This window comes from Micropterus salmoides, unplaced genomic scaffold (assembly GCF_014851395.1).
Source record: "Micropterus salmoides isolate LMB-PRFRI ecotype aquatic unplaced genomic scaffold, ASM1485139v1 Ms_hic_scaffold_17, whole genome shotgun sequence".
In the NCBI taxonomy this organism is placed as follows: Eukaryota; Metazoa; Chordata; class Actinopteri; order Centrarchiformes; family Centrarchidae; genus Micropterus; species Micropterus salmoides.
This window is the reverse complement of record NW_024040817.1, coordinates 18,437,009-18,453,952: the sequence shown is the minus strand read 5'-3', so window position 1 is coordinate 18,453,952 and position 16,944 is coordinate 18,437,009. Positions and strand designations below refer to the sequence as shown.

The following is a 16,944-nucleotide window of genomic DNA, read 5'->3' as shown; positions in this document are numbered from 1 at the left end:
ACTCTAATTCACCTACATTACCATAAAAGAATGCAAACTTAATGTTCACTGTGATGAATTACACAACGCAAGCAAGTTTTAATAGTCTGCATATTCACTTTCATATTATATACAATTTATTGGAAGCTTGGAAATTATTGGAAGCAAAGGCTACCTGGAACTGATTTTTTTAAAATCTGAAACTCTATATGATTGAAAATTGTTAGCAGTAATGTAAGTTATTTATGATTTTCTAAAACATGTAAAATCACAGTTTGACAGCATAAAATCACTGTTTGTTTTGACAGAATATAGGCTAGTACCACAAAAACAGGATAATAACGGCACTGAACGTACGTGTCCTTGTAGTCCTTCAGCACTCTGTTGGTGTAGAAGGTGGCAGCATCATTCATCTCCTTCACATACGGACCAGGCTTCTGACTCTGCGAGAGACGAAAGTTCATTAGAAAACACTCTCACTGTCAGCGCTGTGAGGTCCAAGCTTTCTTTAACAGACCTTTGGGAAAGTGAAGAAAGACGATCAGCAGATTTGTCTTCATTTGAGAGTAAAAAGCAGAAGAGCACATAGTGACATGTTTGATAAGTCCTGTGGGGAAAACTGCCCTCCTGACAGCAACAAACACTGGCTGATAAGAAGCAGCTCCAGATATTTTACTTCTCAACTGGAAGAGCTTTGATCTTAATCTAAATGATAATCACTCCTAAAGTCAGAAGAAGAGATTTTGTTTTGATGGGAAACAGAGACTGATGTGTTGTTAGGGGAAGAAAAACATGGTAGGTTGAGTTTATTCATACTTTTCTGTCTATATACAACATAGTTTTAGTTTTTATGTGTTTACTTTGAATTTCTGTATAATTGCATTTAAGGTTTTCTCATCAGCATTTTCCAGAAGTGGTTAGCTTTACTTTTAGATTGTCTTTGCTTCCAAGTTGAAATTGTTCAAAAGATGAAACTCCAAACATGGTTATACTTTGATATTTACTTTAAATGTTAAACATAATTATCGTCGGTGGCATTGTGTTATCATTTTATACACGTGTATGTGTGCTTTTCTTAGGTTTCTATAGGCTGATTTACATCTTCTTATGTGTGTTTTCCTATATACATGTGTGTTTGTGCAAGTGCATATTTGTGTTCTTCCTCACCACAGCCACCCAGCCTAGAGCAGGGATGCTCTCGCTGACGGCCGACAGGTGGTTGAAGAGGCTGCTGCCGCGGTTTCGCTCTCGGAAGCTCTGGATCTCCTGGATGTGATCTGAAATTGGCTTCAGCAGGTCACGAAACTCCATCTGCAGAAGAAGGAAGAAGGAATTAGGACAGGACAGCAGGACAATGCAAGGATGCAGGAGATTTCAGTGTGAGAGGAGAAAGCATGAAGATGAAAGAGGAGGCTCTTAGGAGATTACGGTGGGAGACCTGTGAACAACTTTACAACTTTTAACATTAAAATCAAATTACAAAAACCCCCATATCTAAACAACCATATTGGATAACCTCCTTAGTAAAACATGACAGCCTCTTTTACAAACAGAATTCTCTCAGACATGCTTCAGACACTGGATTTTACAATCCCAGCATTGTTCCCCTGCCCACCCATAGCCAGCCTGCCTCCAGTCAGTAATTCCTAAACTAGACTCTAGGACAGCTACTAGTTTTACTAGCCAGGGCCTTTTTCCATTGGAACTTCTACATCTCAGCTACAGCATCGCTCGTCTCCCGGCTCTCAGCTCCCCTCCCTACAAACATTCCTCGGTTCATGGGGAGATTCCTCTGGCCTTGTAAGGCATACCGCTCCTCCAGTGTTTACAGTTTACCTATCATGCGCCTGCACACACGCATAGATTCAGGAACACAATGTTTCATTGCTGAATTACTGCTGCAGCTTTCTTGTTCTGATCTACAGTGAGCACACACAAAAACACTTTCTTTTTTCAAACAAATTCTTTCCCCAATCACATACACATGATCTCCATAAACTAAGATAGATGCTCCTTTCTCTGCCTTCCAGCTTCTCAATAAATCCAGCTAATATCTGTATGCGAGCAGCTTTGATGCAAAATATCTCCCCCTGTCCAAAACATATACCTTACCATACTGACTGTTTGCTGAGTAGGAATATACTGATGATTTGAGTTAAACCAATTCATGAATCACAAAAAAAACATTAGTTGATCACCTTTCTCCCTCTTTATTCAGTTTATTCTTTCAGATTTCAGTATTTATCTGTACACCAAGTTACAATTTTCTCTACTTTTGCTGCAAATAACTATTATTTTCATTATTGATTATTCTGCCAATTATTTTTTCAATTAAAAGATTAGTTTTTTTGTCTACAAAATTATGAAAACTGCCAATCATGGATTCATAAATCCAGTATACATCTTTAAATGTATGACCAGAAGCCCTAAAATATTCAGTTTACTATCAAAGGCAACAAAGAAAAGCATTAAATACGCACATTTGAGAAGCTGGAAACAGCATGAATGGCTTTAAAAATAAACTTGTTATCAAAAAAGTTGAAGATACGACAAATCGATCAATCAAGTGATCGTTTTAGCTCTAGTATTTATGTGAAAATTAATAAAGGGCACATTCTCCAACAAATGATTGCAAGTGTCTGGCCCTCTCTACATTACAGAACAACAACAACCTCATCATGTCTCCCACTGGAAGCATGACATGTATTCTATGAGTCTTAAGTCAGAGTGTGGACCTCCCCTCACTCAATCATGCTGCACAGTGATGAGGGAGACAGACATATGGGCTGGGACGGAGTGAGAGAAGAAGTAGGATGGTGCAAAGAAGACTTATTCAACCTTTAGCTGTATTCGCAAGTGCAATGTGCCCCGTAAATATTCTGGCAAATTTGCATGTTGGCATCGAGCCAGAACAGAGGGCAGAGTCAATTTTCCATGTAAGACCCTTCATCAATTTGCCAACAAAAACAGCTTCAATCCTAAGATGTTTTCTCCTGCTGTTCCTCGCAAGTAGGAGCACTCAGACCACTGGTGAATGATGTTGGTATTGTCAGATCAGCCTTCCACACTGTGGGAAATATGCTTAGTTGTTTTCCTGTTGAGAGATAGATGAGAAGATTGATTCCACTCTCATGTCTGTATGTTAAATATTAAGCTACAGCCAGCAGCCAGTTAGCTTAGCATAATCAGAATCTGAATCACTTGTAAGGGACAGGTATTTGTACGTGTATGTACGAGTGTATGAGGAATTTGGTGCAGGTCTTACATTGCTCTCAGTGTACATACACAGAACAAGCATAAACAAACAGCACAAACAGACACAAACTACAGTGTACAGTACACACATACACACAAACACAAATAAAACAACATTTTTCAACATTTGACAAGACAATGGTGTAATGGAGCAGAGTGCAAAGATGCTGGAATAATTAAATATTTTTGAGCAGATGTTACTATGTACATGAGGTAGGTGGATATGATACAGTATATAGCTACTGAATTACCACAATGATTAATAAATAGTAAACAGTATACAGGCCGATGTTAGAGTCAGAGTCACAGGGTTATAGCACAGGGATTGTTCCTGACACTTGTGAGTCGGGAGTCAACTGTTCATCAGAGTGATCAGATCCTCCTAAAGACCACGATCATCTCCACAGTTTTAAGTGTGTTAGGCTCCAGGTTGTTGTGACCACACCAGAGAGACAGCTGATCAACCACCCGTCTGAATGCAGACTCATCACTGTCCGGGATGGGGCTGATGATTGTTGTGTCATCTGCAAACTTCAGGAGTATGGCAGACGGGTCTCTTGAGAGAAGAACAGTGGGGAGAGTACACACCCCTGGGGGGCCAGTGCTGACTGTCACCTACTGCCTCCCGTCGGTCAGGACGTTTGTGATCCACTGACAGGTGGAGGCAGCGAGCTGGGTGAGTTTGATGTGGAGGATGTCCGGGATGATGGTGCCGAATGCTGAGCAGAAGTCCATGAACAGGATCCTTGCAAATGTCCCTGGAGAGTCAAGGTGTTGTAGGATGGAGTGCAGTCCCATTTTGACTGCATCATCCACTGACCTGTTAGCCCTGCAGGCAAACTGCAAGGGGCCTGTAATGTCCTTCAGGTGGGCCAACACCACTCTTTCAAAGGACTTCAAGACTACAGATTTCAGGGCAACAGGCCTGTAATAATTTAATCCTGATGTTAGAGCAGGAGAGGTAGGGGTAAGGGGTGTGTCTGCGGGCTTTTCAAACCTACAGTAAAACACATTCAGGCTGTCAGCCAGTTGGTGGCTCTCCAATGTGTGGGGGTATGGTATCCTGTAATAGGTGATGACCTGCAGGCCTTTCCACACTGATGCGGGATTGTTGGTTGAAAACCTGTTTCCCAGCTTCGCTCCTATTTGCTGCTTTGACCTCTTTTGTTAGCATGTTTCTGGCCTGGTTATACAGGATTCTGTCTTCACTTCTGTAGGCCTCCTTATTGGTCTGACGAAGCTGCCTGAGTTTTACTGTAAACCAGGGTTTGTAGTTCTTGTTTCTGCAGAGGGTTTTAGTCGGCACACACAAGTCCTCACAAAAAGTGATATAAGATGTCACAGTGTCAGTGACTTTGTCCAGGTCTGTGGCTGCATCCTCAAAAATACTCCAATCAGTATAGTCAAAGCTGCAGTCTTGAACACAAGATTAGCAGATTTTAATTTCTGCCTGTAGGTCAGGAGCGTAGCATAAAGACTGGAAAAAGGGGGAACGTCTAGCCTGGTTCTGTACGATGTAACAAAATCCACCTTCCTGCACCTCTAAAGCTCATTATATATCTCGTTTGTTTACAAAAACTGAAGAATAAAAAGACGTGGTTGTGGTTTTATTGGGGGTTACAAGCTAGAATACAGCCAACTTTTGAACAGAGACATGCTAGCTGTTCCCCCTGCTTCCAGTCTTTATGCTAAGTTAAGCTAATTGTTTGATAGTTGTAACTTCATATTAATTGTACACAGAAAAAACAATGAAGTGTTTCATCGCTGGGGAGCAAACTAGTTAACCTCTGGTCAGAACTGGCTTCATGAAGCTAGTGCTAGCACCCAGTTAGCTTAGCAGAAAGACTGGAGGCAGCTTCATGATTGCTGTACAAGTATGAGAGGGGTATTAATCTTTTCAGTAAAACTTAACAAGAATCTGAACTAAAGCAGCACCTTAAAGTCATTGTGTTATGATATGTGATTGCTTACTGTTTGAACTACATAGTCAATCTCTGAACTGAGCTGAACAAAACAATTTGAATCAGCAAAGTGATTCTAAATGCAAATGTACATATGACTACATGGATTAGACTGTATATGTGACTGTAGACAAACAGATAGAGAATGAGCCGACAAAAGGATCAAAAACGTCTGCTCACATTATTTGATGGGCAGCGAATATGCTCAGTGTGTTACAATAGCTCAGCGTCCAAGCCTTGACTTCCTATACAAGCAATGGATCAAAGGTAGAGTGGAGGGCGACAATGGGAGACCAGCTGGGTTGTGAAAGTCTGTGTGTGTGTGTGTGTGTGTGTGTGTGTGTGAACGGAGACACAGACACGCTCACACACACATCAAGTTAACAGGCCAACTTCAGGTCACATGAGAGAGAGGCTTACTTTATTTTGCTCTCACACTTTCTCTCTCTCTCTTTCTCTCTCTCTTGCACACACTGACAAGAGGCTCAAATATAGAACATGCCCATAAAAAGTCAGACAGCACAACAGAGCTGCGCCGCAGAGAAAGGCCAGAAGTTTGTAAGCTGTGTGAGTGTGTGTGTGTGTGGCGTTGAGGGGCACAGGCCAGAGTCACACACACTTTTCTTCCTCTGCCTGATCTGTATTGAGGACTAAAGATATAGACATGAATGGATGAGGTCTACAGATGTGTGTGTGTTTGTGAAGGTCTTTAGGGGAGGGTTTTTGGTGGTTTGCGGGAAGTCAGTGTGTGTGTGTGTGTGTGTGTGTGTGTGTGTGAGCACTGAAGGGTTTAGCGGTCATGTTGACGGTGTACAGAGAACTGATGTCCCTACCTTGTGAAGCTACAGTGGTCTCAGTTCCTCAAGCCTCAGCTTCACAATGGATTTTCTCATGGAGAGTTTCTTAAACATGACTGTGATTTTACATCCTTATTCTAAAGGTAAATTACTACAACTGTAGTGTCAAAGGAAATATGTGAATCCCAGATTATCCCATTTTAGATCCCATTTAAGATAATTATTATATAAGATAATATTTTGTAAGCATTCAACAGCTATAGCTCCCATGAGGCTATGACGTTGCTACTGGGACTAATGCCTAAAAACTCAAGTAAACATGTCCACCAATATCTGTCGTTCATCTTAATTAAATGAACATTTAAGGGATATCTTGCTATGTTGTCATTCAACTCTCCCGTGACCAACTCTGCATTCATACAACCATCTTGAGTTGTCTAATGGTATAAAGGCTCACAAGTCCTAAATCTTCCCCCATTGCTACCTTCAGCATAAGACTTTTGGGATATGATGCTATGAATGCAATTAAATTGATAGCTCTTTTATCTTAAAATTATGAGATTGTCAAATTTTACTAAGCAGTATGGTTGTAATTATCTGATACGAGAGTCATTTTACGTCTTTTGGGTCATGTCTCAAGCCAAGTTAGTGAAGCAGTCGAGCTACAAGTTTTTCAGCTTGAATTGCTGAAAAATCTGAAAGCTGACCATTAAAATCACATGACATCTAAACATTTTGCTTTTAAACCTGTTAGTAGAGGGGTTTTTCGCTAATGCAATATTAATTAATTAATCTGGCACTTCGTTAATAATTTTTTACTGTTCCAGGACATAACAAGATAAAATCTTCAAAAGGAATTGAATGTTGTTGCATTCTTAAGTCTTAAGTCAAGTCAGGGTCAGCAGTCCAAGTTAAGTCTAAAGTCCTCATTTTTGTGACTTCATTCTGAGTTTCAAATCTCAAGTCTACAGTTCGACTGCATACTAAGTTTGTTTAGAAAATTGACAGAAAAACAAATAATTATGACAATTACATGTTACATAAGGGGACAAGACTTAAAGGGAGCTCATGAAGGTTTTTGTCCCTTTTTTGTTTTGGGTTTGCCCATTTGGCCGAATTTGACCACCTCTTCCCCCATATCTCTCTCTGCTGTCACCCCACCCCTCTAATGGGTCTGTCCCTCTCTCTCTGTAAAAACCCTCACTCTTTCCTTGTTTGTATTTCTGACAATCACTGAACTCGTTTCACCGAGCTCGTTTCACCGCCTCCTAACCAATGACCTGACAGATAGGGAGTAATCACTTCCTGGTGGGCTCTGCGCATCCTGCATACACACACACACACACAACACAAACAGAAGGCCAATGGGATGATATCATATCAGCTCTCTCTCTCTCTCTCACACACACACACACACACACAGCTTTCTCTCCCACCCCCCTTTCTCTATACGTGAACATGTTGGGAATGTGTTGTATTAGCGTTTTTCTTAGTCAAAGAGCAGAGTAATCCCTCTGTGAACAGCCCTCCATGCTGGGGAACACAGGAGGGGAGGACACAGACTGACACCCAGGACTGAGATACACTTCATTCCTATGTCCAGCTGCTGTTAAATGTCAAACATCTGATGCCAACTAAAACCAACATAGAGAATACTGTAAACAACAACAATGGCAATGGGACAAGCAATGTTACCTAAACTGTAAATGTGATGTGATGGCTGGCACTCATGATGTCTGTTGCTAATAATTAACCATTAAATAACATTAACTGTTGTTTTAGGGGACTTTTTTTGTATCTTTATCAATCAGTCAACATGAAATGAGGAGAGAGAGATGGAGAATGAGATGCAACAAAGGTCCACAGCCAGATTTGAACCAGTGACATTGGGGTTTATGATCAGCCTTAGATTTCCAGGGTACCTCAAACCTTATAGTTTTACATTCTAGCTCATGTCTCAGATTATAAAGGGAAAGTGTCAGTAGTGGTTTCAAAATGAGTTTTTGTTCCTAAATGTGAAATATTTGAGTTTTGTTAATTAAGAAAAAAACACTGACATTGAAGGTTTAATATAAGTAATTTAGAAATAGTTTGTATTTATTCACTCACTTTTTAAAAATTTGATGTAATCAAAGGTCAACATTTTTTTGAGAACATACCTGTCAGAAAAAGTTAGAGAAGTTGTGTGCAGTGGTATACCTGCTGGATATCAAAGAATTAATATAATTGCAATACAAGGAATAACTGCACACTGGACTCACAGCTTCCTTTAATTCTATCAGTGACCTTTAGATGAAATACAGGTCGTTCTCAGGCAAACCCTAACCACTAATCCATTTACTCCTTGTGTTGCAATACACCTGACAGATAGTTAAGTAATCAGTCTTATATAGTAGGTCAACAGTGACCACAGCAGCGGTCACACCATCAGTAGGTTTCAGTATGTTATACCTGTGCAGGCTCCTGGTGCGTGGCAGCCATTTTGAGCAAAGCTCTCTGAGTCTGCAGGGCGTCGTTCACCATCTCTGCCTGTCGATCACAAAAAATCAAAGTCAGATCAGCAGCAAATTACTATATTGTGTATACCGAATATAGACAATGTTACAGTGCCCTGAAAAAATATTTGCCTGACATTCTTTGATTCTCATTTGTTTACGCTTTACTGTGTTCTCTCACGCCCATGAAAATCACGGCAGTCTGTCATAGACATAAAAAGGAAAGCACACACACACACACACACACACACACACACACACACACACACACACACACACACACACACACAAACAGAGTTTGGGTAAGTCCCAGCCAGCTGTGTCCTGTGTGTGTTTGAGACCTCCAGTTGAGGGCCAAGGGAACCACCAGGGAGGCTTTGTCCATAAAAGGAGCTCTGCAATCTCTTGCTCGCACTCTCCCTCCTTTTCACCCCATTCAGTGATGGCACACAGAGATAGAGGTCTTCTTCTAAAGCTCCAGAGGAAGAAATACAAGCAATCTTTTTCTTACATTTTTGCTGTAATTTCCCTCTGCCTGCCTTTACTCTTCTGTTTTGGAGCACGTCTTGTTGTTTTGGACATGACACAGCTATTATTGCCAACTGGCGTACCATAAAGCACACTTACAGTCCTAGTGGGAGTACAGGTCAATACCAGAAAATAAAAAGTACTCAACTAACAGATTTGAAAGTTCAATCATACTCCCATCCATGGCTTTATAGAGGACAGGAAACCTTTTCAGTTACATGCACACACGAGTACACCTCACTGATATCTACTTTTGGGCCATAGACCTCCCATAGACACACACACATCAACATCCTTCAGCTTTCCAGAGCTGTGCATTTTTTAGTGAAAACTAAAGCAGGACAATCCCTGTTTGTTTATAAGTGTATGTCTAATCAAATAAAGGTTGGCACAGAGAGACGGTAATAGTTGCTCCACTGGTATCCATCTGTGCTCCCTTTAGAGTGGAGCTCAGCTCTTTCTGAAGAGCTTTTATTCCATCTACTTTCATACAAAACACACATAGAATTTCAAGTTATTTAGCAACTGTGAGGATGGTTTAATCAAGTAGGATGGAAGACCTATCATTACAATAATGTCCAGTTGAGTTATTAGAGTTAAATTGAGCTCCAGCAATTAGCATCAGACTTCCATTAAGCTGGGGAACTTTTAGGAGAAATGTTTTTTTTTTATTACTCCTCATGATGAAAACTGAACTTGTTGTGTAGTGCCACTTTGAAAGATGATTAATAGTTGCTTTTGCCAACTGTAATCTGTAACAACAGATTCATAGGACAGCAGCTGTGGAGACATCTGTCTGCTGCAGAACGTGCACGAGTGTGTGCATGGGCAGATGTTTGTCTGAGGTTTCATCGTCACCCAACATTTGTGTGGAGTGCTGAGACTGCATACTATGAATATGTGGGGAGAGTGTGTATCAAGGGTGTATATTTAGTTTCAGAAGTGAAATTAGAAGTTGTTTAAGTATATAAATGCTGTTTCCTACATGTTTTTACATTCATCTATCAAAATAGAAAATACCAAAGAAATAGTAAAATAAATGTTAAATTTCTCTTTTAAGTACAAAGAGTGCTGTCCTTTACTGCATTAACTGAATTTGTGTCATTTTGGGAGAATAATCTGTAAATAAAAGCAGATTTTCATGCCTGAGTAGTACTGCCAGCTTCCTCTTTAGGCTGGCCAGGGATGTCGTGTTGAAAGGCAAAACCCAGGGCAAAAAAGTGGCCGAATCAGTCACTGCTTAGAGACATTTTAGTGAACGAACCAAACACAACTTACATGTTTCTCCACCTCGTTTCCTATGGCTTGGCTGTTGTTCAGGTAGTCTAAGACTGGACCTTTCAGTATGACGTCAAAGGCCTCGACACACTGAGACAAACCTTTAAACACAGGGAAAAATCACTGCTCTCATGTTGAGCTTTAACTTAAATGTACCTAGTGACTATTTAACTTATGAATAATGCTGTTTTGCTCTGTCTCCCAAACCTCCGAGCTGAGTCTTATTGAAGCACAGACTTGCCTCCATCGATGCCGTTGACACAATCCCCGTTAGCCATGCCGTTGGAGGCCTGCATGATGATGGACATCTTCTCCAGGCGAGTCACAGCCCGCTCCAGCCGCTCCATTAAACCTTCCATGGCGACAAACCTAGAGACAAAAGGGGGAATTGTTTCTTAAACTGCGCTTTGTCCTTTCTAATCTTAGGCTGATGATTCATTTTGTGATACAGTGTGCTGTTTTAGTTTATTGATCCAAGAAGAAAATGTTTGTTTTCCCCTCTCAACAGGGAGGTGAGAGATGAGTACTGGATCCTCAGCAGAGTCGCTATTCAACTTTCCCACCCTGCTGCTCCCTGTTTTCAAAAAGCTGGCCCATGAAAAACTAAATGTAGCCAATGCAGCGGGGGTTTCTGAACACCGTCTCTGTTTTAGCTGTCTGGCCCTCTGCCACAGCCACAACCTCCTGAACATATCGTACAATTGGATTAAGGAGGGACAGAGACTGGAGCCAGGCTGAGAGGAAAGTCAGAGAATTTAGTGCAAAAAAAAATGAAAGAAAGATGAAATATAAAGTATCTTCAGACACAGACAATAGAAAGAAGTGTTTCCTGTTTCGGCCTATTGAGACCCAAAGTGAAGAAATAAAAATGGAAATTGCAAAAAGGACATTTTGATTTTTCTTAATAAAAATGACTACATAATAGTTCGGAATAATGAGCTGATTTCACCAGGTCATGCTTACATTATTTGGCTAATTTCCTTGAATTACATATGATTATGTGTTTATTTAATGTTGAACACCATAAATTTCCAAGGTAAGGCATTTTGTTACAGAAATAGTACTAGTTCAGGCCTACAATCCACGAGTTGTTGTATCAGAGTAACTCCTTCTAAGATTTCCTCATGATGGGAACAACTCACAAACAAAGAGATGAGACACTCTTGATAATGCAGACAGATTTGACAAGGTTAGCTTCCGGCTAAGAGGTAAACAAATCTCATGCTGTAATCAAATGCCACCGAAACACATTGGAGATAGCAACACAGACCAAATTGTATCTCTAACACTGAAGAGCCATATACATCACCATGAGGCAATGCAGGCCTGTTCCCAATATTTATTAGTCAACAGAGCGGAAATTTTACCCAGCAACCCACTGCATGTTTACGTAAACTACAGCTAGGTAACACGCACACGACCATTATGTCCAAGACACAATCAAATGGTGTGAGTTATAATCTGTTTTATTTGTTTGACAAATGATCTATAAAAAACTCCAGGAGGCTCCGCATTAATATGGCAGCTACGTAGATTGGAATGTGTTCCCTGTCTGTAATCTTTATAAATCATGTTTGGTAATTATGTGCTGTGAGCAGCAAACATGTCCTGATGGGCGTCATCAATTCATCTCTCTCTGGCAGATGCCTGTCGCAGGACTCAGCTGCTATTTCTGCTCTCTGGGTCACAACAGCTCTTAGGCAAGACCCGAAACATGGAGAGCTCAATGTAGGTTGGTTATGTGCAACAAGTCACATGTGGTGCAGCAATGCCAATGTCTTCTTACTGATATTCAGCTTTCTGGTTTTCTTATACAAGATGTATAGCTATTTTTTATTTCGGTGTCATGCCATATTATCATCACCATCATTTTTTATTTTTATTTTTTTTATCATCACCATCTTAATGCTGTTCACATTCTCTCAGACGCAAATTCATAAAATGCACTACACAAGTGTTTCCAGACGTATATATATAAATTTAATTATCTGTTATGTTTTATGTGTGTATCATGAAGGGATTACAAACTTTCATTTTGTTGTACAACCTTGCATTGTATAATGATAAATAATTTACTTTGATATATATGTGTGTATATATACACACATATATACCCTCACTGGCCACTTTATTAGGGACACCTCGCCAGTAGCAGCTTGTACCCCCTTTTGCCTTCAGAACTGCCTTAATTTTTCTTGGCATACTTTCAACAAGGTCTTGGTGACATTCCTCAGAGACTTTGGTCCATATTGACATGATAGCATCACACAGTTGCTGCAGATTTGTCGGCTGCACATCCATGTTTTGAATCTCCCGTTCCACCACATCTCTATTGGATTGAGATCTGGTGACTGTGGAGGCCATTGGAGTACAATGATATGGGGCAGGATGGATCCATGCGTTCATGTTGTTTACGCCAAATTCTGACTCTACCATCTGAATGTTGCATCTGAAATCGAGACTCATCAGAACGGGCAAGGTTTTTCCAATCTTATATTGTCCAATTTTGGTAAGCCTGTGCGAATTGTAGCCTCATTTTCCAGTTCTTAGCTGACAGTAGGGCGCTCGTTGTGGTCTTCTGCTGCTGTAGCCCATCTGCTTCAAGGTTCAATGAGTTTTGCGTTCAGAGATGTTATTCTGCATACCTTGGTTGTAAAGAGTGGTTATTTGAGATACCGTTGCCTTTCTGTAATCTCGAAGTAGTCTGCCCATTCTCCTCTAACCTCTGACATCAACAAGGCATTTTCATTCCACAAAACTGCTGCTCACTGGATATTTTCTCTTTTTCAGACCATTCTCTGTAAACCCTATGGTTGTGGAGTCACTTAATGCCCCTTTCTTCCTCATTCTGATGTTTGGTTTGAACTTCAGCAGGTTGTCTCGACCACGTCTACATACCTAAATGCATTGAGTGGCTGTCATGTGATTGGCTGTTCTAGCAGAAAAAAAGAAACAAAATGCTATAAATACGATTATTATTGTTATAATATTGTATGTATAAAAATTATTACAAGTCAAATGTTTGGTCAACCTTTGGGTTGCCAGGTTTCGAAAGCCATATTTGGCTGGTTGTTAATTCTTTTTGAGCATAACACTTGCCTTGTTTCCAGTCTTTATTAACGACCTATGAAAATATAGACTACAGAATTATAACAGCAGACTGGATGGCTTAATTTGATGAATTTTTTTGTTTGGACGCTACCTTTAGTGGCAGAGGAAGTCCGATGACATAGTATAGAGCAAGTGTAAGGAGAGTGGTGGGATGGATGAGTCAAGTAAACTCAGGACTTTCACTCTGGAGATTGAGATTCGAGTCCCATATGGAAGAAAGACAAAGGTGACATGTTTTAAGTTAAATAACATTTTGAAGATTAGTTATGTCACATGATTTATGTAATGTACATATTTTAATCCTAACCACAATCTTTTCCTGAACCTAACTAAATGATTTTGTTGCCAAAACATAACCAAAAGTACAATTGTTTGACTGTCGTTGGACTAGTATGGGAACCGCTCACGTGTCTGTTTTGGGAACGGTCTTATATGTCATTTTGGGGCATGTAACAATCAACCTATTTTGTTGTTGAGGTATGACGACACGTTGTATAAAACAGTAGTAAGTGATTTTTTAACATTTTAAAGCTATTAGTTTCAACGTATAAAGCCTTTATAATAAATTGTGCCCTATACTTAGATGATGGCTCAGATAAAGCTGTATTCCTTGAAATTGTAATTTGATCAGAGCTGAAACACCTAGTCGATCAATCAATTAGCTGATCATTAGATAAGTAATCTGCAATAATCAATTCATCATTTGTAATTTTGTAATTTTTTAAGCAAAAGTTTCAACAAATGTGAGGATTTGCTACTTTTCCTTGTCTTACATTACCTATAGTCAACAGAATAGCTTGGCTGAAAAGCAGTATTTTATTGCCCTCTTGGTTTAAAGCCTGTTTCACCTCTGACCACAATCAGCATCACGGATATGTGTGATCGGAAATGTGCTCTGTTGCACCTTTGAGTACACCTGTACATCACTGAGGCAAGGTGAGAGATTAAACCACAGACAGTTTAGCAAAAACAGCGGAATTTCAGTGGGTGGTAAATTCCTCTTTAAAGACATCAGGCTACATCAACACTACTTTTTTAAGAAAGTAACTACAGAAAGAACCACACCAAAGATTTTTTTGCATGGACTGACAATAAGGTGGAACTATTGATGCAGTAACATGGAAGTATAAAGTTCAAAATATTTTAATAAAAAACCAAAACAAAAAGTTAGTAGCATTGTTTCATTGCAGTGCATGACTTATAAGACACAATCAGGAAGCCAGATGTGAGCATCCGTGTCATCGTTTTAAAAGTCCTCTGTTTTCACCTGTCCACACTAATACACTATCCCGGAGTTTTAAAACAAAAACGGGGACAGCAGTGTTTTCAAACTTCTCCGTTTTAGGTCTTCCGTTTGGAGTCGCTATTTCAGTCTAGATGGGAGGTGCAAACGCAGCAAAAGTTCTGCATTTTAAAACAAAAACGTAGTAGTGTGGATGTAGCCTCAGACTCTAATAAATTTAAATTTTCTGATGTTTTATAGACAAAATGGTGAATTGATTGATGGAGAAAACAATCAGTAGATTATACGATAGTGTAAATAATCATTTGTTGCCATATGGTTGCGGCTTTAAATTCTATACATTAAATAGAGGACAAAGGATATTTGCTCAGGTCACTGTCTTGCTCAATAATAATGTCAAACCTTGTTTAACAACCATAAAACAGAAACAGCCTGCGTCTGCATTGATTATATTGTCAACCAGCCAAATTCTCCATGGCAATGCAAAGACATGGCCTGTGACACTCTTAATAAGCCCACCACAGAATGTGAATGGGACACAGCCAGAGGGGGTTCAAACCATCAATGGCACAAGTGTTGCAGTCACTGGAACTCACAAAGTATTTCTGATTCTGATTCATCTCTTAATAATTTTCAGCAGTTGAATTAAGTAGACACTGATGGACTTTAGCTCCCAGTAAATGAACAAATTCCTCCCTCTGGTCCTGCAGACAGTTGGGCGGCAGTTTTGCTTCGTAAAGACCCCAACCAACAGCTGAGAAAGCGCACATGTTCCTGGAGAGGAACGATATTTCTGACTTCACCCCAACCCTGTCTCCTGAACCCAGCGGCCTGGTATCTGATCTTTGGGGCTATATTGGGCCGCAGCCTGCTGTTTGCTGCTATGGGTCTACTGTACGATATTCTAATCCTGCCCTGTACTGTACCTTGTGGAGATTAACGATGTAGTAAATCTTTGTAAATAAATCCAGTAAATTAGTGTTTTTATCAGTATAGCAAAACAGGAAGCTGATACTGTCAGTATGCTGTTAATGAAAGAAAAACTGCTTTCTGTCATCAAAAATAACTAAAAAACTAAATTTGTAGTTTATTCAATATAATTGAGTAGGCTTCATGATTTTTAAATTTTAGTAAGATAGATAGCCAGATGAGATACTAAATAGAGCCAAAAATAGTTAATAGTCAATAAACAAACTCCATGAAGTCAATGTAAAATGGGCCTATTGATTAAGATCAAGCATTTGAATAAGACTTTAGGCTAGAAACAGGTGTGAATGTGGTTATAAAGAGAGCTTATTAGAGGCAGTTGATTATGTAATTAGGAAATCAATGGTCCATTTAATTGGCTATTCTTCAATACCATCAGTTTTCCTGTCCATGTTGGTTTTTAGCCTAAATTAAAAGAGTTCCAGAGTAAGAGTTGAGGTAACATTTAACTCTAAACATGTAGGAAATGTGATACAATTGAAAGCTCCAAAAGCTACTAAATGGACCCTGAGGTGAGAGTGTTTGGTCAACTAAAATGGACTTAACTCAGAAAATCTACAGCATATAATCTATGGGCTAAGATGCTGTTTGAAACTCACATTGTGTGATTACAGGGGCTCATCACACAGGCGCTCACAGGCCAAGTATGACCAGGCATCATAATAAAACATGACATGGCGCTGGCACTTTCACCGCCCCTCAAATCTGATGCTTCATGGCCCGCGCCACAATATCACCGTTACTCAAAAGACAAACGAGATCAAAGAAAATAGTAGGGAGTAGGCTACGGTGTTGCGACACATTCATGCTAAATTTAAGAAACCATGGCGCACAGGAAGCAGGTGAAGATGTCTCTGTTTGGACATTTCTGCAGAGACGCATCTCTGTCGCGCACCCCCACTGCAGGACATTATCCCCTCTACCCCAAACTTGATATTTAGTTAGAAGCTCGTCGGTGTAGAAACAACTTACCTTACTCCTCTGATCCGCGGTAAATTTCTCTCCCGATATTTTGTTGAGGACGGGCTCGTGGCTGTGTGCTGCTGCGCAGGGTCCCCCTCCTGCCTCCCTGCACCGTCACTCTGCGCACAGGACAGATACTCTTCCGGGATGTCCTAATTAAGCAACACGGTGAACTTGAGAGCCACACAGCGCGCAGATCCAGGACCGTGACTCAGAGCCGCAGTATCTCCTCTGGGGCGGACGAGGCAGGCAGCAACATGGCAGCCAGAGAGTCCTGCTATAAATAGGCGACCGTTTGAGGCTGTGGCAATGTCTGCAAGTCGCGTCTGTCCTGAGGGAACGGACCA

The 16,944-nt window shown here is 40.3% G+C and overlaps 1 protein-coding gene across 2 annotated transcripts in view; it reads right to left on the bottom strand.

Moving 5' to 3' along the window:
• Positions 1–16,944, bottom strand: part of cap2 (cyclase associated actin cytoskeleton regulatory protein 2) — a 26,585-nt gene extending 9,641 nt beyond the window's left edge. Inside the window, exons 1-6 of one of the 2 annotated variants that reach the window (XM_038724612.1) lie at positions 16,607–16,944; positions 10,535–10,662; positions 10,294–10,394; positions 8,444–8,521; positions 1,147–1,290; positions 337–422 (exon numbers count right to left, since the gene is read on the bottom strand). In XM_038724612.1, coding sequence (XP_038580540.1) covers positions 337–422; positions 1,147–1,290; positions 8,444–8,521; positions 10,294–10,394; positions 10,535–10,652 — 527 coding nt within the window. In that variant the 5' untranslated portion in view covers positions 10,653–10,662; positions 16,607–16,944. Of the gene's footprint in view, positions 1–336; positions 423–1,146; positions 1,291–8,443; positions 8,522–10,293; positions 10,395–10,500; positions 10,663–16,606 lie in introns of those variants that run through there. The other variant, XM_038724613.1, reaches the window with a different exon arrangement.